Consider the following 20577-nt stretch of genomic DNA (forward strand, 5'->3'; position numbering starts at 1 on the left):
TATCCACTCGAGTTGAATTCAATAAACTTTTAATTTTATAATAAATGAAATCAACTAACTTCTTATCTTATTTTTGTAATTATCAATTTCAAGATAAATTTTTAATTAAAATTGATCCAATTATTTATATGCATGTTTTATCTTATTAATATTTGAGATTTATGATGATGGTTTTAACATATAAAACTGATAGGTTGTATAAAAAGAGTGACCGATTGGTCAGAAAGAAGTGTTGCTTTTAAGATTGGAGAAATCTTCTTCTTTTGAAAACATTAATAAAAAAATGATATTTAATAAACATGATTCTTTTCATTTTATCTTTTTTTTACGGAATATATATAGACGACAAATTAAAAAACTTAGCTCATTAGTTGGGTTATGTTCATGAAATTAACTCCAAAATCTAATACTTGTTCTAAGATAGACTTAAACATTCAAAGTCTTGATGGTTCAATTTAATGTAATTTTTCATTAAACAGTTTCCGAAAGCAATCATAAAAATAATGGTTATGGTTTTATTTTAATTTGTACACAGTAAAGAAATTAATTTTTATAAATGATGGTAAGTAAGTTGGTTATAAAAATATTATTGACAAGACAAGAGGAGTGAGATATATAAAATAGTAAAATGAAAGTAGAAAAAGAAAAAGCAGTAGAAGGAAGCAACGCACAGTGTAGGCTGGGACTGCACTGCAATGCAACATCTGATGGACGTTTTGATTCTCGCGGCCTCCTTCACGTTCTTCTGCTGAGTAAAAAGCAATCACACAGAAGAGAAGAGAGAGAGAGAAAGCAAAAGAGGAAAGAGATATACCAAAAGAAGGAAGAAGAGAGAGAAATCAAAAGATTGGTTTGGTGTAGTTGCTTTGGTCTAGTCTCATTCCTAGCACCAACCTTTCTTTCATCTCATCCTCCCTTTTCAAATATCATGCTTTTCTCTCCCTCCTCTTCCACTCCCACTTCCACCCTCATGGCTCTGCTCTTCCTCTTTCTCCTTTTCTTCCTCTCTCTTTCCTCCGCTTCTCAGCCTCGCAATCCCGAAGGTCTGTAACCATAACTCTCCATGTTTCTACCATTTTTAAGCTTCACTTAATTCATATTAATTCTTCCTACTGACATGAGTGAATTGCAGTGGAGGCTTTGATGAACATAAAAGCAGCTCTCAATGATCCTCACGGTGTCTTGAATAACTGGGATGAATACTCCGTCGACGCTTGCAGTTGGGCCATGATCACTTGCTCTTCTGATGACCTTGTCATAGGCCTGTTAGTGCTAAACTAAACGCTTTCTTTCGCCAACCTTTTTTTTTTTTTTTCACTTTTCCTGCATTTCTTTTCTCACTTTGGTTTTTTGTTTTCTCTGCAGAGGTGCGCCTAGCCAATCTCTCTCTGGCACTTTCTCTCCGGCAATTGGAAATCTAACAAATCTTCGACAAGTGTTAGCACCTTCTCCTCTTTGCGTTCTCTATAACTTTTTTTTTTATCATGTCTCTAATAGTGTAACGGTCATCTAATGCTAGATGGATAGCTGGCATGATTATCTTTTTATGCGGTTTTTAGTCTTTTTTGCTTTTTTATGTGGTTTGGAGTGCTCTAAAAGCGGTTTGGTGGTTGAATGCAGATTGCTGCAGAACAACAATATCTCAGGCAATATACCACCGGAACTTGGAGCGCTTCCCAAGCTTCAGACATTAGACCTTTCCAATAACAGATTCTCAGGGGTGATTCCTGCATCTCTTAGTCAATTGAATAGTCTCCAGTACCTGTGAGTAATTATTGTTTCCTTGATTTTAGTCCTCTTTTGGTAAAGAAAGTGCGGGAAATTATTTAAGCAAAGATTGGCTAATGGCCACTATCTGTTCTTTAGTTGTTGACTTGTTTTCTTTTTTTTTTTTTTTTGTTGAGGTGTAAAGTTTATTATTTTATTTTGTGTGTTTTTGGATTCTGTTGCCTCTTTTTCGGATTCAAATCTTGCTGTGTAAATTATGTAATGTAATTTATTAATTTACTGTTTCTTTGTCCATAATGGGAGCAGGAGGCTCAACAACAATAATTTGTCCGGATCCTTTCCCGAGTCACTGGCAAAAACCCCACAGCTTGCTTTCTTGTGAGTGTAGTTCCCTCTTCTCACACGTCAGTGTCTTGAAAATCGAAACAACCTGCCACTTGGTTCATTTCTTACTGTTTGTCAATTTCTTTGCTGAAACTGATATGTAAATCTATGCACTCAGGGACCTGTCTTATAACAATCTCAGTGGACCATTACCTAAGTTCCCAGCCAGGTCATTCAAGTATGCTTCTCTCTTTATTGCTCATCTGTTTGTTTTGTGGACACGGTATTATATTATTTCACAGTGTTAACTGTGCTTCTGTCCTGATTCACTGTTTCTTCTGTTTGTTTAGTATTGTGGGCAACCCATTAGTTTGTGGGAGCAGCACTACTGAAGGTTGCTCTGGGTCAGCGACCCTCATACCAATTTCCTTCTCGCAAGTGTCATCAGAAGGTACGTCATTTTACCTCGCACCTTCTCGGTTTCTTATATTTTCTTTACACAACGTTTTTAATATGTATTTCATTTTTGTTTACAGGAAAACACAAATCCAAAAAACTAGCAATAGCACTTGGGACCAGTCTTAGTTGTGCTTCTGTCATCCTCCTGCTTGTTGCGCTATTTTGGTATAGAAAGAAACGACAGCTCGGAGCCATCCTATATATCAGTGGTGGGTAGTTTTGCACCTGGGGTTCTTAAATTATATGGTACTGGATTGGTATTATCAAGGTATTAAGATTTATGGCTTTGTTATTGTTGCAGATTACAAGGAAGAAGGAGTTCTTAGCTTGGGAAATCTAAAGAATTTCACTTTCAGAGAGCTTCAACATGCAACGGATAATTTCAGCTCCAAGAATATACTTGGTGCTGGAGGCTTTGGCAATGTCTATCGGGGGAAGTTTGGAGATGGCACGATGGTAGCAGTGAAAAGGCTGAAAGATGTAAATGGCAGTGCTGGCGAATTGCAGTTCCAAACAGAGTTGGAGATGATCAGCTTGGCAGTTCATCGCAATTTACTTCGCTTAATTGGCTATTGTGCTACTCCTAATGAAAAACTTTTGGTTTATCCTTATATGTCTAACGGCAGTGTGGCCTCCAGGCTTAGAGGTTGGATATTCTCTCCATGCCAGCGCACTTTCTTTGACTATATAATTATTATATATTTTATTAGGTGCAATATTATCTATTTGTCATCTTGCTTGGACCTTGTTTTAATCTGTTATCTGTCTTTCATGTTTTGGCTTCGTTATTCTTGTGATTGAAGGGCCTTAATGTTCATTTCAAATTGCAATATAATACGGCTTGGGACTTTGGGCACTATTTCTTTCCCTTTCTTTTGTTTTAGTTAAGTAATTTGCAATGTTAAGCCTACTTGTTAGTGTTAAAACATGTAATGATGCATTCATGCTTACAATATGTCATTGGTGTTCGCTATCTTGGTGCATTCTATCAAATAAAAATTCCCAAATTGTTGTAATTTTGAATGATAGGCTAGAAAGGGTCCGAATAGTCGATAATCAAGGAATACGCCTACAAACGGTAGTTGGGTAATTGATATCCTAATAAAACTCTTATTGGATGATTTATTGTCAGTTTTTTTCAATAATGTTTATCTAGGCGTCGAATCCCTACTTTTGTTTCAATGATAGATTCAATATTACTTGTTTCTTTGTGGCTGTTAGCAAGAGTGGCTATAAAGCCATTGGTGTTTTCCTTTAAATAGCACAATAAATGAAAAGTGTGGGAGGTTTTTCTTAACTAACTGTTTACCGTAAAGTTTTTCTATATGACCAGGGACGATTTAGCTATTGAATCTTAGTACTTTCACACTCTTTGTGATTTAATATCATGTATGTTATATGATAGGCAAACCAGCTTTAGATTGGAACACTAGAAAGAGGATAGCAATTGGAGCTGCCAGAGGCCTTCTGTATTTACACGAGCAATGTGATCCAAAGATAATACACAGAGACGTGAAGGCAGCCAATGTGCTTCTGGATGACTATTATGAGGCTGTTGTTGGAGATTTTGGCCTTGCAAAGCTCCTTGACCACGCTGATTCCCATGTCACCACTGCTGTCCGTGGCACTGTTGGACACATTGCACCTGAGTACCTCTCGACCGGCCAATCATCTGAGAAAACAGATGTATTTGGATTTGGCATTCTTTTGTTAGAGCTCATAACCGGGATGACAGCACTCGAGTTTGGGAAAACGGTGAATCAAAAAGGTGCTATGCTAGAGTGGGTAAGTCTATTCTATGCAACCTAAACAAAACAATGGCATTCTAAAATATTAGACATGGTAATTGGCAGTTAGTCTAATATCTTTTAGCTTATTCATTATTTAACTCTCCATTAGGAGTTCCTCATGCATGGTTTTTTTTGAACATGGTCTTTTTAATAATTTGCTCTGATCTGCACTGGGCTACAGCTTCTACCAAAATGTCTTCATTTTATTTTATGCCTTTTTCTTAATGTATTGAATGCGCTTAACCATTGTCTACACTTCTGTCGTCTGGTATGTGCATTGTATTAGACCTGGCTGTTTTAACTTATTGCTCTTAATAACTCAAAAATATGGTTAGTTATGTGTCTGTGACTGGTCCAATATATTAGTTATTGCTGTTGAGCAGTGGATGGCTTCTGTGCTGTAATTACTAAATTACAAGAGGAGCTTTTCTATCTGCAGCTGACGATGGATGATGTTTTTTTTTTCTTGAATAGTTAGTATGATATTAATGGAATATATAGTGAATATAGTTGGTTGCTACCTGTAAACCAAACTTCCCGGTCCCCCCCTCTCCTCTCAGAAAAAAAAAAAAAAGCCTATTGAGTGTTGAGTAGTTGTTGAAATAGGTATCTGAAGGTTGGGTGAAAGAATTATGTACACTTCAGAGACCAGAGATGAATATTTGTCCTTATGTTGTGACAGGTTAGGAAAATACTACATGAAAAGAAAGTTGCAGTGTTGGTGGACAAAGAGCTAGGAAACAATTATGATAGAATAGAGGTGGGGGAGATGCTGCAAGTTGCTTTACTGTGTACTCAATATTTGACAGTCCACCGCCCTAAAATGTCTGAAGTGGTTCGAATGCTAGAAGGTGATGGGCTTGCTGAGAAGTGGGCATCATCACATAATTACGGTAATCACGACATGAACCCGAGCCATAGCAACAATAGTTCATCCCTCCCTACCTCTGCTTCGAAACATGATGATGTTCATGACCGTTCAAGCATGTTTGGCATGACAATGGATGATGATGATGAACAGTCTTTGGAATCCTATGCCATGGAACTCTCTGGTCCTAGATAAACAATAAATGGGGAAAAGAAAACAGGAAGAAGATAGAAAAGGAGTTATATTGTCATGAATCTTAAATTAGTTAGTTTTGGTTATTTTAGGATAATATAATCAAATCAAATGTATATATATTCCAAAAAGTTTTGTCATATTGGGTCTGTGTTGTAAATAAAGAGGTTAGTAAGTACCAGTGCAGTTGTACTCTGTTCCTGTGTATTATTTGGGTGCAAAATATATATAATGGAGGACAATGCGGTAGGTGGGTGCGCAATACGCACATTAGACTTTTTATAGGGTTGGACAGGGAAACATCATCAGATTCTTTGCTCTGGAGTGTGAAGCAGCAGAGACAAGAGGGTGTGTTCCGCAGAATGATATTTGACTGAAGATGAAGATGGGCATGCATATCTCGTAGTGTCCTCTCATATGTCTTGTTCATGTATGTTCAAACTTGGAAATATCAGTGTGTGATGGTCACAGTCTGAGCTTTTGAGCTGTTAGAGGTCATTGTCAATCTGATGCTTTGCAGGGTCACGCTTGCCCTTTTTCTCCATTTAGTGTCTTTTCGTGTGTTCTTTTTTACCTTTCTGTCTTTGCTACTCGTATAGTATAGTGTTGGAAATTTTCCCTTTTCTCCCTTTGTATGATTTCCTTTGACTCTAATACCTACTCCAAAATATGTCTCTTACGAACATGGTCTACATGAATATGGTTGATTGTCAAAGTACGCTAATTCTTATTATTGAGAGCAGTTTTCGGGGGTTAAAATGGTTCTTAAACACTTACTCTACCACACAAACTCAAGAGACAGTACCAAAAGACAACCTCGTCAATAGAATCTCCACCTCCTCGTATACTTTTAAGCTTTAATAAAGGATCCTCTTGGCCAATCAGCGCCACTGTTATGAAATTTTTTTCGCTTTTTCTACTGTTCCTTTTTTAAAGTGACAACGGCTCTGTGTTTTAACCCTTATTTAAAGACACCTTTGCTATTTTTTGTATGGAAATTTACTCTTCCTTGACGTTGGAGTTGATTTACAGGGCTACTTGCTGATAAAAAAAAAAAAAACAGGGGTACTTCTGAACTATAAATAATATAAATTGTTTTAAAAAAATTTAAACTACTGGGTTAAATTCTCTTTAAGAAATGTGATCTCCATAGTAACTAAAATGTCATGACTTAAAAATTAACTTTTGGAATGTTAAAATTCCGTTTCAAAATATTAATTCATAAATTATTTAAAAAATTAATTTCGTATGTCCTGATATGCTACGACAATAAAATATCTGAAACCATTTTTGTTATAACAAAGAGAAAGCAAGTATTAAAAGAAATTATAAGAAAAAAACATGCTCTCCTCTTTTCTTTGAAAACTATTATTTATTTTTCTTAAAAAGTCGATCAAATAAATGAATAGCTATTATTAACTTTTGATAATATAATCCCTGTAACAAAATTGTCTTTTACAAAAATACCTTTTGTTAACAAAATTATGGAATGAATTCTTTTGTTAAACCTTTAATTGAAAACCCACTTTTATCACTTAAAATGCCCTTACCTGAAGGAATATGTTGTATAAATTCAAATACTAATTTTCAATAAGTAGCAACAATCGATCCACAGAACTCCTGAAGAGAACTCAGCTATTATTTTTATGGTTTACTATTGGAAGATAAGACCAATTTATAATATATAAGTGAGGTGCAAATCTCACCTTACAAGTGGGTTTTGTGGAGTTGAATTAGGCCTAAATCCACTTCTAATATAGTATCAGAGCCAGGTTAAGAGTATATTATAACGATCTTCTTATTTCTTGGGCATGTTCATAATTCAACACGACAACCTGAGTGTCCATAATAAAATAAAATATTTAATACAAAAAAATTATAACATCTCATTTAATAATATAAAAATTGTTAAATCAGATATTATAAATTTTAATAATACACAACAGATAAATAAAAGAGATACAAAACCTTAATATAGTTATCCATTATAAAACAAAAAACTATACAAGTGTTTTCAAAAACAATAAACTATTATACAAAATAACTAACACGTAAATAATCGTTATGTAATATCGTTAACTTCAATTAATAACATGTCGACACCTAACTCATTATCTGCTCATATTTATAGGTGATTATTGCAAGTGATAAACAACATATAAAAGAAAAAAAGACATTCTAAGTTAGTGCTCAAATGTAAAAATCACAATACAATTGAATCATATTCAAATATTAACTCAACGTTTACAAGATAATAGAATTCATAAAAACATACATACAATTGATTCTACATTTAGTTATTCAAATATATACTTTATCATAGGATTTCATTAAAGGTATGTATTTGTAGTAGTATTTATATTTTACAAAGTTATAAACACATGAGTCATCACCCTAATACTTACTATGTTAATCTTTTATACCTAAGATCCAAAGTTTAGAATAAAAACCTTTTGTCATTCTTTTCCCACTCCATTCATTTCTATATGAGTTGAACGACTCAAGATACTTTCTTTTTGAACTCTCATATGTCAAAACATATATTAAACAAATTACAATCTATTATTTTTATTTTTAGGTAATCATTAATTTTAATTTTAACTATTTTTAAAATTAAAATAATTATTTTATTATTTTAGTTTTTAAAATGACTTTTTGTTTATTTTTAATTATTTTTTAAATTAAATTAATTATGTAAAATAAGTTTAATAAATTACAAATCGCAGTAAACAATTTAATAAATGAAAAACAGTGATAAAAAAATTGATTTTAAATGTATATTTGATCTCTTGAATTCTTAATACACTATCATCTCTCATACTGTGTTCAAATAAATGGTTTAACAAATTATTTTTAAAATTCAAATACACTTTAAACATGCATATATATATATATATATATATATATATATATATATATATATATATATATATATATATATATATATATATATACACATACACACACTCTTGTTTTAATATAATTTGTTTTAACTCTCTTTTATTTCTTTTCATCTATCATTGTTCCCAATATCAATATTTTGATATAAAAAAAGACATCGACGATTGAAAATATCAATATTCCACCGTATAAATTATTTATCACATATCTTAAATGCAATCTATCTGTTAAAATATATGTTACTAAAATTTACTTATTTNTGTTAAAATATATGTTACTAAAATTTACTTATTTGTAATATAACTCATATCTTAGAAGTATTTATTTATTTATTTATAGTTTCATTAAGTTTTAAGTGTCATAGAAATTTAAAAACTTTCAATTTTATTAAATTTTTCTGATTTATTGAATATTAAAAAATTTTAAAATTTTCAATTAAGTAATGTTCGATCTTTTCAAAGATGTTTTCAACTATTGATATGACTTTTATTTTTTCACTTTATTTAGTTTTTACTAATTTTATATAGATTAAAAAATGTTAAATATGTTTTTGGTCCCTATACTTTAAGACGATTTTGGTTTTAGTCTCTCTTTCAAATTAAAGTACAATTTAGTTTGAAAGAGGGACTAAAACCAAAATCGCCTCAAAGTATAGGGACTAAAACATATTTAATCCATTAAAAAATTATATAATTATAAAATAACATTTAAAATCAAGATAACAATAGCATCACTTGATTAACAGAAGAAACCAATAACAAAAATTCAATTGAGAAATTTTAAATTATAAAAAAGTGAAAATCGTAATAAAAAATTTAATAATTTTTTTTTTTATTATCTGTCAATAATTAAACTTTTATTATTAAAAAGTTATAGAAATTTACATCTAACCTGGTATATTTGATTTGAAGTGAGAGAATATATTTAAAAAAGGACATTTGTTTTAACGGTGAAATATCAAAATTCTTAACCATCATCTATAAATACCTATCAGAAGACAATCAGAAGAAGGAGAAGGACAATGCATCTATTTGGTTTGGGAACGGTGATTATAGGTAGGGGGGATTAGGGAAGCTTCTGAGCAGCACATGTAATTCAGACTCAATTCAATGGCCAACCACTCTTCTACTTCTTCTATCCTTTGCGCTTCTTTCAACCAGGACCTTAGGTCAATTCATGCTCTTTCAATTTCTTCCTTTTCCTCCAAAATTCCATTCAAATTCGCTCACTTCATACATATATATTTTGTTGTAGTTACTTTGCTGTTGGCACCAGGGACGGTTTTAGAATATTTGAGACCAATTCAGGAAAACTATGCTATGAAAGAGGTAAATTCCATTCAATTGATTAAAAACTTTTTTTTTTCCCTTTAATTTAATTTCTTAATATTCCCCCTTCTTTCCTGCAGCTGTTGGAGCTTTTGTTATTGTGGAGATGCTGTTTAGCTCCAGTCTTATTGCTATCGTTGGTGCTGGTGATCAGGTGCTGTACTCATGATTACTCAACAAGCTTTGCTATTGGGCATGGACTTGGGCTTCGGGCTTCTTCTTTTTTTGTTTAATTGTCTATTTACATGCAGCCATCTTTGTCCCCTCGCCGTCTCTCTTTATTCAATACAGCCTCGGGCGCTGCTTCTAAAGAGTTGAACTTTCTAACTTCCATACTTGCTGTTCGCATGAATAGAGAAAGGTCAAACCTCCATCTTCTCTGTCAGGGCATTTTTTTTTTTTGTATAAAATCATATTCTGCTGTGTTTTTAATATTGGAATATGAAATGGGCATCGAACATTCGTGAAGCCTGGTGGGTGGTTGATCACTGAAACAATGATTATTTATGTATACATACGATGAAGGCATCATTATATTTCCTAATACTCAGTGTAGCATGGCCAAATGCTTATTTTTGTAACGAAGTATGTTGCTGTTGTAATTATGCTGACTTACTTTATGATATCTGTGTCTTACTTTAAGAGGTTATTTTTTCTCTATGATATCTGTGTCTTACTTTATGAGGTTACTCTTTGTGTTTTAACTTGTATTTCATATTGTTGGGACTGAAAGGGGCAACTTTTAGTACATTAGTTAGAAAGATTGGTTACCTCAGAAGGGGAAACTAAGACTCAGATTAGGGCTTAATTCTGAACCTTGATAGTTTGTGAGTGACGGGAGTAATCCTTTTTGAAAGTGGAAATCGTGCAGGAGAGACTCTCCTCGGTTCTATTCTCAATCATCTAACAAAATCGTTGATTTCTTTCCATTTGTTTCCATCTATCGTTCTCTCTCTTCTCACTTGGTTTGTAACATATAGAGTAGGAGAACTAAGGAGAAAGTTTGGGACTTGTCTGTGGGTTGTTTTTGTCCAAATTTGCTGATCATTCAGGTGACTCAAATGAGAATGTTTACCAAATTGGTGTTCTGTCTGTCTGTAGTAGAGACATATGGTCAGATTATTATTTTGTTAGTTTATATTCAACATTAATGCATGCTAGTCTACGAGTTTTGGATTCAGCCACTTTCCTATATGATAAATTTTTTAAGTTGTTATTCTTTTCTCAATAAAGTTTTTTGTCAACTCCTATTACCTTCTTGACCACTAATATTACTCTAATCTCTCTGTTTCTCCATAATGCAGACTTGTTGTCATTTTACAAGACAAAGCATATGTATATGAAATGCGCAGTCTCAGTATTGTGGACATTATTGACACAGTGCCAAATAATAAAGGTGACGGTGGAATCAATATGGGCCTTAATTTCATTTAAGTGGATACTTTAATTGTTAATTGTAGTTCTTACTTTTTAGATTATGACTATATTATTCTATTCTCATCGGATTGCCACAAGCACGGTGAATTAAACTTTTAATCATGCCAACAAACTGCTATATCATGCATATAATTTTCTGAGGCAGTTTTTCCCCGCAGGGCTTTGTGCTTTTTCCCCTTGCTTGGATGCTTGCTATTTGGCTCTGCCTGCCAGTACTACCAAAGGATCTGCATTGTTGTATAATGTCATGAATCGTCATTTACACTGTGAGGTTATGCATAAATTTCCTTCTGAATGCTAAACCACTATTACTATAATTTCATGAATTTTTACTTTTGTATCATCCTGTCTTATAGTATCAAACTAGTGAGATGATAAAACTTATAATATTATGCTTTAGGTTTTTGAATGTTTAGTAATAATCAATTTTATTTACTGTCTTCGTGATTTGACATATGTTGTTTGTTCTAATATGTTAATATATTAACCAGTTACATGGACGGTATGCCAATGCGTACTTGCATTGTGAGATTTCCTTCTTTAGGGAGCACAGTAGGAAAAAGTTTTGAGTTTAACTACATATCAGCAATTGATTTATTTTATCTTCTGACAGTGATATTTTCTTTTTAATGGTTGAGGTATGAGCTGATAGTTGTTTATATTTTTTTCCTGTATTCATAAACATTGTCAAACAAGAATTACAGATTGAGGCTCATCGTTCACCATTGGCTGCAATGGTTCTTTCTTCTAATGGAATGTACATAGCTACAGCATCTGAGCAAGGTACCATAATCAGAGTTCATTTGGTGTCAGATGCAACAAAGGTGATAAATTGAAGTCAATATTTATAAATATTAATTGGGAATATTGGTGGTATAAACCATTATTTCTGACATCTTTCAGTATTCTTTCTCCTTGAAATTATGGTCATAATATTGGTACTGTTCTCTGGTAGGTCCCTTCAAGTCATATCAACACACAGTCCCTTAACTAAGAATGTTGGCTCAAGTGTGTGAATTCTTATAATATTAGCTGGCAGTGTTCCTAAACTATTTTTGCAACGTGGACGTATATCCTCCATTTTATATTTTGCATGTGTACTATCTCGTAGGAAATTTATGCAACGAGTCTTTACATAGTTATGCATTTGTGTGGCGGTTTCTGTATTCAATGGACATTTGGCATTGGTTGTGATTGAGGGAGAAATGCTATCTGTTAGGGCTTGGGCCTTTATATTTGTAAACTGAGAGAGTGGTTAATTGGTCTTGTGCAATTCCTTGATTCTAATTCCATCCCTTCTCATTCTCTGTTCAATTGCCTTCTATGTTGGATGCCTCTTAATGATAAGAGCAGTTGTATGTTTTATGTGAATAGGCTGTCAATCCTCCTGTTGTTTTCTCATATCCTCATTTAAGGTTGTGTACTGTCTGTCTACCAGATGAAACTTTGGATAGAACACTAATACATTAATGGACACAGAAATCATACATGATACATTAATGCAATTGCTGTCCCAGAGATAGAGTCCTAAGGTTATTGTTTGCCCACAAACTTCAAAAAACAACACACTTGCCTAATAATACATACTATCATGTTGGTTTTCTTATGATTCAATGCTTCAGCTATTATTTTGGTAAGGTTTTCTGGATCACTTAAATTCAATTTATAATTCATCAATACCTATTTTGGTAATATTTAGAAACTCAGTGTTTTGACTGCTTTCTTGCTCCATTGAGAATCTCTTTTGCTAGACACAAGTCCTGATTGACAATCTCAAAGACATGACTATATTTGGTGGCGTACATGTCTTGATATTCTGGTTACATTCAGTAGATAGTAGATGTTATTCATAACTTTGGATTTCTACTGAATAATATGCTGACACAGATTTGGTGACCAAAGACTAGTTACAGTTTTTTCTCTAACCATGTTATTGAAGGTAAACATGTAAAGTGTCTAGCATAAATTGAACCATGGAATCAAATAGTTTCCTCTAACGTAATGCTCTTTTTTTTTTTTTTATGAAGTGCTATATCTTTGAAGTAATTCATTCATGAGTCATATTCATTGCGGATTATGTACCTTGTGGCTGTTTTTATGCTTTTAATTGTTACTATTTTACTTCAACTGTTGAACTGACATGTTTTTCTCAGCAGTCATACAGCTTTAGAAGGGGGACATACCCGTCTACTATATTTTCACTGTCATTTGGACCATCGAAGGAGCTTCCAGATATTCTTGCAGCCTCAAGTTCTTCTGGTTCTATTCATCTTTTCACTCTTGGATTTGCTTCACATCCAAGGCGAGAATTGCAACTTAAAATATTCTTCCCCACTTTCCATCTTTTTGGCTACTTCATTGTTGTATTCGGTGAATATTGTCATATAAGTTTAGGTTTCTTAAGATCACTGATGCATAGCAGCCTAATTTAAATTTAAAGCAACGTTATTTATCTTGCTTGACTCAGTTACCACTCAAATGGACCAGCAAGCGTGAGAGACCTCTCATAATGAAAACTTCAACTTTGATTCTGGTTATGTGGAGAGAGTTAAGGGTCAAATAGTATATAAAGGAAGATGTGGTTGCATAATAGTGATTTCGTGATAAATGTGTACAACCTCTGTGGCTGATTTTAGTTTTGCATATAATCTTGCTTTCTCTGAAATGGATTTGGGAAGTCATCTCATGTATATTTGGTGACTTTAGCAGGAGCAAGAGTTCAAGTGGCTTTCTAGGATCAATAATTCCTGATGCTGTGAGTGGTGTGCTCGATCCTGCTTATCATCACGTACTTCATGATGCTGTTCCTGCAGGGGTGAAAAGGTAAAGTATTGTTTGGCTATGTAGCTTTTTATTTAATTGACCATTTTAAAACTTGGAACTTTTTCATATTATCTTTATTTTCCATAATCTGAAGAACTTTCTTTACCTTGAGATTTTATTGTGTTATCCAAACGAACCTTATTGAGGATTTATGATTTCGTATTTGTATGAAATTTACATATTTAGAATTATTTTTTAAAATCTTCTCTTTGTCTTACAGCTATGTAGTAATTCGCAAGGTTGAAAATTTGACCAACTCCTCATCATCTGAACTCCTAGCTTGTAGGTGAGTGCTCATTATTGATCTTGATCTCAGATGTTGATAGTATTTGATCTCAGCTGTGTGGCATTAAGAATTTATCACATAATTTTTCCAGAAATTTTCTTCATAGTTTTACCTTTTCTGTGTTTCATATAACTTTTGATATCAATTTCATTTGCTATAGTTTTTATGTTTTTCCGTTTTCCAGGGCAATTTTGTCGGTAATAACATCTAACGGATTCTTCAAGGAATACAACATAAGCATTAATGCCCGGAATGAATTATCTTGGGCTTTAGGTCGTGAGTTCAATCTTTTGACTGTGACCTAGGACAGGCTACCAGGAGTGGCAAAACACTGTTTAAAGCGAACCATCTATAACTGTAAAGCTTGAGGAATTGCATTCTACACTCAAACTTCTAGAACTACCACTGCTACCAACATTCAAGTGTTACTCAGAAATTCTTGGAGCTCCCATGGCTGCGATCTTGAGTGTTACTTGCAAGAATCGGTGATACAATCCTGTATAAGTTATGTGTACAGCGTTAGAACTTCATTTACTTTGCTCTTGCACAATGCAAGGGAAGTACGTTAAAATTGTATTTATTCTGGGTTTCTAAAAGTATTTATAATCTGGGTCTCGTATGCTAAATTGGTTTATCAAGTGGTAAGTGTCTTGGATAACCCAAATTAGTACTCATGTTGAACATACTGAGTATTTTGGTCATCCTCGAAAATGTAATTATCAAAGTTTGAAATAAATGATAAGGAAGTATTTGGAGTCGCAGTTCACTTTGACATATTTGTATTTTGTGGTATTAATTTTAAGGTCATTGCTTTTTCATACGTTATCTTCAATTGCTATCAATGAATGAATTTAAGTAATATAAAAGCAGGTGATGCCTCGACCAATTAGACATTGCTGTGTATCCAATATTCTAAGGCCATAAATAACAGAAATGTCAAACTTAGCATAAGGAATTAACAGCTTGATTAGCATCTTTAAACTGGATTAGAGTACACTTCACCACTTCATAACACAGATGAAAGTCACCACACCTTTAGTGAGAAGATTAATAGTATGTCTTTTTAAAGTGGGATAGAGAATCACAATTAACAATAATCTAAAAGTTAACAAATATGTTTTAGATATAATATGTTGAATTTGTACAGATGTATCTAATAGTGATCATATCATATGTTTTAGTTATAATATGTTGAATTTGTACACTTGTGTCTAATAGTGATCATATTGATCATCTTACCGAGTAACAGTCTAATTTAAATAAATTTAAGATTAGAGATGACCTTTTAATGTTCTGTCAGGGATTAAAGAGATTCTTCCAAATACCAAATATTTCTACAATTCTCCAGCTAGAATAGAACAATAACCTAAATTAGCAAAACAAGAAAACGCAATTATAATCTCGAATCACTAATGTACAGGGAAACTTTAACCACAGTTAGGGCTATATCTCCAAACAAATAAATAATACTGGCACTTGTAAAAAATAATATTCTTATCAGAGCCAGGTTTCGATCCTGGGACCTGTGGGTTATGGGCCCACCACGCTTCCGCTGCGCCACTCTGATTTGATAAAAGTTACTTGTTTTATTTGTTTTATAAATATATCTGCTGACAAAACATCATCTGTCTGATGAATATCTCCATCGGTGAACCACCTGTTCCACAACTTGCAGTGATGGACCTTGCACATCTTCTTCACGGCAATCTGTTTCAATATTTGATCCTTCATATATGCTAGCTTGACATGCAGTGAATGTAACAAATGTGATGTGATGAATAATGGTGCTGAGTGACGAAAGCCCCACTGTTTTGAATGAGTTATGACTTGAATGGGATGCATCTCTACTTTCAGAGAATTTCACTGTCAACTTCTTGATGGATGAGTATAAATCAGTGCTAATTCTGTCTTCTTTTTTCCATTCTAGCATCTACTTGAGAATTTACTCAACACGTTAAAGGAGTTGAGGTAATTAACCTTCTTATAATTTTTTTGTTTTGCCTAATGCTTTGCGAAATCAAGAAACATAATAATCTTTCTTAACTTTAATAAGATATTTATATTTTTTATTTAACTTTTTCACTTCGACGTCACAATATATATATATATATATATATATATATATATATATATATATATATATAAACTAATTAAAAATAATATGAATGATAAAGATATAAATAAAAAATTATTACTATGATTTTTGAACTTTTGAAAATGACATACAGAATAGTAAAAATGTTTTATACATGGACACCCAAAAAGTAACTAAAACTGAAACATTAACATTTTTTGTGCTATCGAGTTTTGATATGCAAGCTTCCAAGTCACACAGTACTCACTTTTACACACCTAGGATTTCAAAAACATCCGTTTAAGGAATTCCACATTGTTCACTTTAAAAGATGTTGTGACGTTTGATAAAAATGATGAATCTCGAAATTGCCAACTCTTAATCTCAATATCCCACAAAGGTTAGCTTTTCCGAATACTTCTTCTAAACTGTGTAAAATTACATATTCTTGGAGGGCATAAAAGCGGAAAATAATGTTATACATGAAATACAACTCAGACTTTGTGCAGCATGTTCTCCCAATAAGGTTGGAAGTTTCAGGGCTATCTCCATCAATATTGGGTTACAGTGTACCTGGGTGCGTACACTGAAACAAACTATCTAGTTCTTGTCTTCACAAACTTGGGTCTCGATGCCTTCTTCTCCATCTTTTCCCTCTTCTTGCGGGTCTTCTCATCTTCAAATGATTCCTAATTCACAGAAGAAATACAGAATTTACGTTATTATGGTCTAGTTCTTTTGTGGTTCGAAAGTAAACACTGAGCAATATGGTTCTCTTTGTGGTCTGAAGTGAACATTGATCATCAAGGTGACCGTACCTCTGAACCTTGTGGCAAAAATCCTTTAATGAAGCCAAAGGACTTGTATGCTCCAAAAGCCGGTATCTAGAAAATGCCAAGCAAAGGCAAAATTATTTCACAGACTTAGTTATGTTTCATTTCGAATTTAAGAAAATGTTCGATTTCTACAATTAAACAAAAGTTGTTCAGATAGAAAGAGATACAATACAAGACAGGAAGCCAAGCGTGGAATTGTTGAGAGAAGGGTTGAAAAAAAAATGAAAACTGAAATTAATGATAAAACACACCTGCTTTTTATTTTTGGTATCTAAAATACTGGCTTTGGAAAAAATGTAGACTTCACAGATTTTGGATGAAAAATTGATTGATGGGTAGTGTAAAATCATTTTAGAAAAAAAAAAATTAATACTTGATTGATGGGTAGTGTAAAAATTAATACCATGGACATCGCTTAGCTAACAGTTGGAGAATAATCTTTTCAGAGACAGATACCATCAAAGTGAACTTTGTCTCTCTTAACAGAGTGTTGTTTTCTATACACACGACTAGGAACTGAACCTTGGCCAACATGCTAAAGAAACTCAATAATAGATAAATGACACCATTTTTGTCAGCTCCTCTCTCTAGCATTCCAGTCTCTCCAATTGTAGATTGACTGTTTTCAGGTATAAAGAATACACAACATGCACTACAAGGAACTTGTTCTCTCTGGCTTCCTCTCTTTCTTGGAAGGTACTCTTCCCTGGGGTATAAGCATTCCTATGTCTAACTACAGCACAAGATGGCGAGAGCACATACAAATGCACACAGCTAAGGATGGAGTACAGTAAATCTCTCTTTACGGACACAAGAGTGTTTGAAGTAGTTCTAGCGCAAAAACTATATAACATTAAAAATTTAAAAGCCTATATTCTAAAGCTGACACATTTGTAAGCAGAGCCTTACCACAAGATATGCATACCAGAACTTTCCAGAGATAATGGACATGACTTGCACAAAACATGTTATGTAGATAACATCGTGTAAATATCTGCAAAAGATTAATAATGAACATCATACACCAACTCAGAAGATATAAAGAGAGTGAATTTAATGGTTACACGGCAACAGCGTAAAACAATTTTACCCGTATCACAGTTCATGTACTTATACGTTTAGGCCGTTATAATAAACTCAGAATACAATATGTTCTGTGATCGGATGACAGTGTATTTTTTATTATCTGAAAGGGGTCTAATCCCAAAAACAAAAAACATAAAACTAAGAAGAATTATGGAACATAACCATCCCAGATACATCAGCAATTAACACAGGAAGTAGTTGAAAATGATACAACAACAAAGACATACCCACAAACTCCACCTGTAGACATATCAAACCCACCATCTAAAAGTTCACCATCTTCAGCGTAAGCAGGAGTTGCCATCCTTGCGAGCTGTTGATAGGGAATAACATATGCCAAAGAAGTCAAAATCAACCCAATCCAGTGCTTCCAGGTGAAACTCGAATGGAACACCAACATTCTTAGCAACACATAGATAACCTATATATCAATTAAAAAGTAAACATAGAATTAGGTTCTCAATCGACAGTGTCGAACAAAAAATTGGTTGCAATGATCACAATATAAGAGAATAAGAGAGAGCACGTTGCAGGCGATGATGACTTGGCGCAGCCTAGCCATGTGACGAGCATTCTCTTCCTTGCGTTTCTTAGCGCCCTGATTCGCCATTGTTCTCTTCCCCTTCTTCCCACACGCTACTGCACTTCCGATTCTGCTTCTGCGTTTGCGTTTGCGTTTGCTGGAACAGACCACAATAACACCCGAACTTCGACAGTGGGCCTTCAGGCCCGTCACACTGAATTGGGCTGTACAATTAAACAGCACTTTGTAGACCAATGGACTTATTATACCACCTTCCATTCATTTCAGAATAAAAGAAAAAACAAATTCATTTTGAAATTCATAGAGTGGAAGAAAATGATTTTTTAAAGTAGAGGAGGGATAAAAAAAAGTCTTGTCTATTTTAAAAATTTTGAGAGAAAAAAAGTGTACATTTATAAAATAACACAAATATTTTCTTACAAACAAACTAAGGACAATTTATAGAATGACACAAAAAACATAAATATACCTAATAGTTCAACAAAGACACCCAGAAGAATTTAAATATTTCAAATATCTAAACCATACTTTTTATTGTTTTATTTTTAATCATAAAACGAGTTTAAGATTAAAAGTTTAAAGGTATCATAGACTCTTGAATTTGAGTTTTAGAGCAGGTCAATGGATTGATATGATTTTGACCTAAATTAGACCAAAAAAAAATTATAGTCCAAATCAATTTCTCTAAAATTGTTTTTTATCCCTTTTTTGTTGCAGTTTTTTTAAAACAATTTAAAGAATAATAATATTTTTACATTTAAATTTTTAAAATAATTAAAATTTGAAAAATATAAGTAAAAATATAATTCAAGAAAATAATTGGATCCTATCATTTGCAATAATTTAATAGTCTGTATTTGAACCCAACCATTACAAATCCGAAATTTTAAACCAAGTAATTGATAACCTGTATAACTTTTTTTTTTTTTCATTTTACTCAAGTTAAACTTAGGGGTGTAAAAGAGAGTTACTCTGATTTTTTTTTTTATTTTACAACTCAAAAGTTTTATAATTCAACTCAATTTATCACAAATTAATAAATTATTGAGTTGATTTATTTAAAAATGTTTTATTTTAAATTATTTTATATATTTATTGTATTGTAATGATTTAATTATTATTTTATTTTATAATATCCCCGAAATATTATAAAATATCTCTAAAATATTTATGCTTATGATGTAATAACTAATCATCATATTCTATTATAAGTATATTATGATATTATAATTAACTATTTAATATTTCCAAAATATTACAATATAATAATTGATTATATAATATCTTAAACATATTATAATATAACAATTAATTATTTAATAAATAAAAAGTAGTATACTTAATTATTGTCAAATATCATAATTTGTTTAAACATATTTGTTTATCAGTGGTTTAGAAAGCTTATAAATACGAGATCCTATCATAAGTAGTACTTACAACTTAATTCACAACAACGAAAATTAAAACTCAATTTGGACTCTCTATATGCTTATTAACCTAATCTGTTACTGACTTAAATATTGAAAAGGCATACCCTTAATCTTTTCCTATAATCACACTTGAAAGCTAACAATAGCAACCAAATATTCAAGAGCAAAAACTCCACCTCAAAAACTTTCAAAATCGATAAAAAAAAAAACATAATAACTAAATAAATATTAAGTCCATAACCTGAATTATCTTTAAACAGTTTCTTTAAATAATAATATTTCACTTAATAAAACTTATCAAAACTCAAATAAAAAAAAATCATTATATAGAGACTAATTAATATTTCAATAAATCAATACTTCAATCCATCATATTTTATATTTTATTTAAAATAAAATAAAAAATAAAAAATCATTTGTATAAAATACATGATGTTTTTAAAAAAATCTTTCTTATCTCTACGTGTTATT

The 20577-nt window shown here is 32.4% G+C and overlaps 3 protein-coding genes and 1 non-coding gene across 6 annotated transcripts; 2 read left to right on the plus strand and 2 right to left on the minus strand.

Annotated features, from left to right (window-relative positions):
• Window positions 1-648: 648 nt before the first annotated feature.
• Window positions 649-6079, plus strand: LOC106768875 (probable LRR receptor-like serine/threonine-protein kinase At2g23950). The gene is made up of 11 exons (XM_014654244.2): window positions 649-1043; window positions 1133-1265; window positions 1366-1437; window positions 1621-1764; window positions 2035-2106; window positions 2231-2290; window positions 2403-2503; window positions 2589-2720; window positions 2813-3157; window positions 3917-4296; window positions 4984-6079. Exons 1-11 carry the CDS (start codon window positions 929-931, stop codon window positions 5362-5364), a joined length of 1935 nt encoding a protein of 644 aa, XP_014509730.1. The 5' UTR covers window positions 649-928; the 3' UTR covers window positions 5365-6079.
• Window positions 6080-9263: 3184 nt separating this feature from the next.
• Window positions 9264-14910, plus strand: LOC106769129 (autophagy-related protein 18b). Of its 3 annotated transcripts, XM_022783856.1 has the most exons (12): window positions 9264-9430; window positions 9517-9590; window positions 9671-9744; window positions 9842-9951; window positions 10895-10986; window positions 11186-11298; window positions 11732-11851; window positions 13181-13329; window positions 13737-13850; window positions 14071-14136; window positions 14321-14484; window positions 14537-14910. In XM_022783856.1, the coding sequence occupies exons 1-11, from the start codon at window positions 9372-9374 to the stop codon at window positions 14439-14441; spliced, it is 1092 nt and encodes a 363-aa protein (XP_022639577.1). In that variant the 5' UTR covers window positions 9264-9371; the 3' UTR covers window positions 14442-14484; window positions 14537-14910. The 3 variants fall into 3 exon arrangements, with proteins under 3 accessions (XP_022639577.1, XP_014510099.1, XP_014510100.1); XM_014654613.2 differs by having other exon boundaries at window positions 14321-14910; XM_014654614.2 differs by having other exon boundaries at window positions 13184-13329; window positions 14321-14910.
• Window positions 14911-15631: 721 nt separating this feature from the next.
• On the minus strand, window positions 15632-15703 carry TRNAM-CAU. Its single transcript has one exon. It is a non-coding gene; the product is annotated as a tRNA-Met (tRNA).
• Window positions 15704-16525: 822 nt separating this feature from the next.
• Window positions 16526-18815, minus strand: LOC106767136 (transmembrane protein 208 homolog). The gene is made up of 5 exons (XM_014651971.2): window positions 18659-18815; window positions 18360-18553; window positions 17956-18040; window positions 17029-17094; window positions 16526-16899 (listed from the first exon to the last, which is right to left on the minus strand). The coding sequence occupies exons 1-5, from the start codon at window positions 18740-18742 to the stop codon at window positions 16807-16809; spliced, it is 522 nt and encodes a 173-aa protein (XP_014507457.1). The 5' UTR covers window positions 18743-18815; the 3' UTR covers window positions 16526-16806.
• Between the last annotated feature and the right edge of the window lie 1762 nt (window positions 18816-20577).

Source organism: Vigna radiata, chromosome 7 (genome assembly GCF_000741045.1).
Source record: "Vigna radiata var. radiata cultivar VC1973A chromosome 7, Vradiata_ver6, whole genome shotgun sequence".
In the NCBI taxonomy this organism is placed as follows: Eukaryota; Viridiplantae; Streptophyta; class Magnoliopsida; order Fabales; family Fabaceae; genus Vigna; species Vigna radiata.

Bases quoted from the DNA above. Each gene is read 5' to 3' on its own strand.
- LOC106767136 (XM_014651971.2), bottom strand. From the start codon at position 18,742: ATGGCGAATCAGGGCGCTAAGAAACGCAAGGAAGAGAATGCTCGTCAC. The intron at 17,095-17,955 runs GTAAGGCTCTGC...GGCATTTTCTAG, and splicing joins TCTGGTATGCATATCTTGTG to ATACCGGCTTTTGGAGCATA. The intron at 16,900-17,028 runs GTACGGTCACCT...TCTGTGAATTAG, and splicing joins TTTTGCCACAAGGTTCAGAG to GAATCATTTGAAGATGAGAA.
- LOC106768875 (XM_014654244.2), top strand. From the start codon at position 929: ATGCTTTTCTCTCCCTCCTCTTCCACTCCCACTTCCACCCTCATGGCT. The intron at 1,438-1,620 runs GTTAGCACCTTC...GGTTGAATGCAG, and splicing joins CTAACAAATCTTCGACAAGT to ATTGCTGCAGAACAACAATA. The intron at 2,721-2,812 runs GTGGGTAGTTTT...TTATTGTTGCAG, and splicing joins AGCCATCCTATATATCAGTG to ATTACAAGGAAGAAGGAGTT.
- LOC106769129 (XM_014654613.2), top strand. From the start codon at position 9,372: ATGGCCAACCACTCTTCTACTTCTTCTATCCTTTGCGCTTCTTTCAAC. The intron at 9,591-9,670 runs GTAAATTCCATT...TCTTTCCTGCAG, and splicing joins AAAACTATGCTATGAAAGAG to CTGTTGGAGCTTTTGTTATT. The intron at 11,299-11,731 runs GTTATGCATAAA...CAAGAATTACAG, and splicing joins ATCGTCATTTACACTGTGAG to ATTGAGGCTCATCGTTCACC.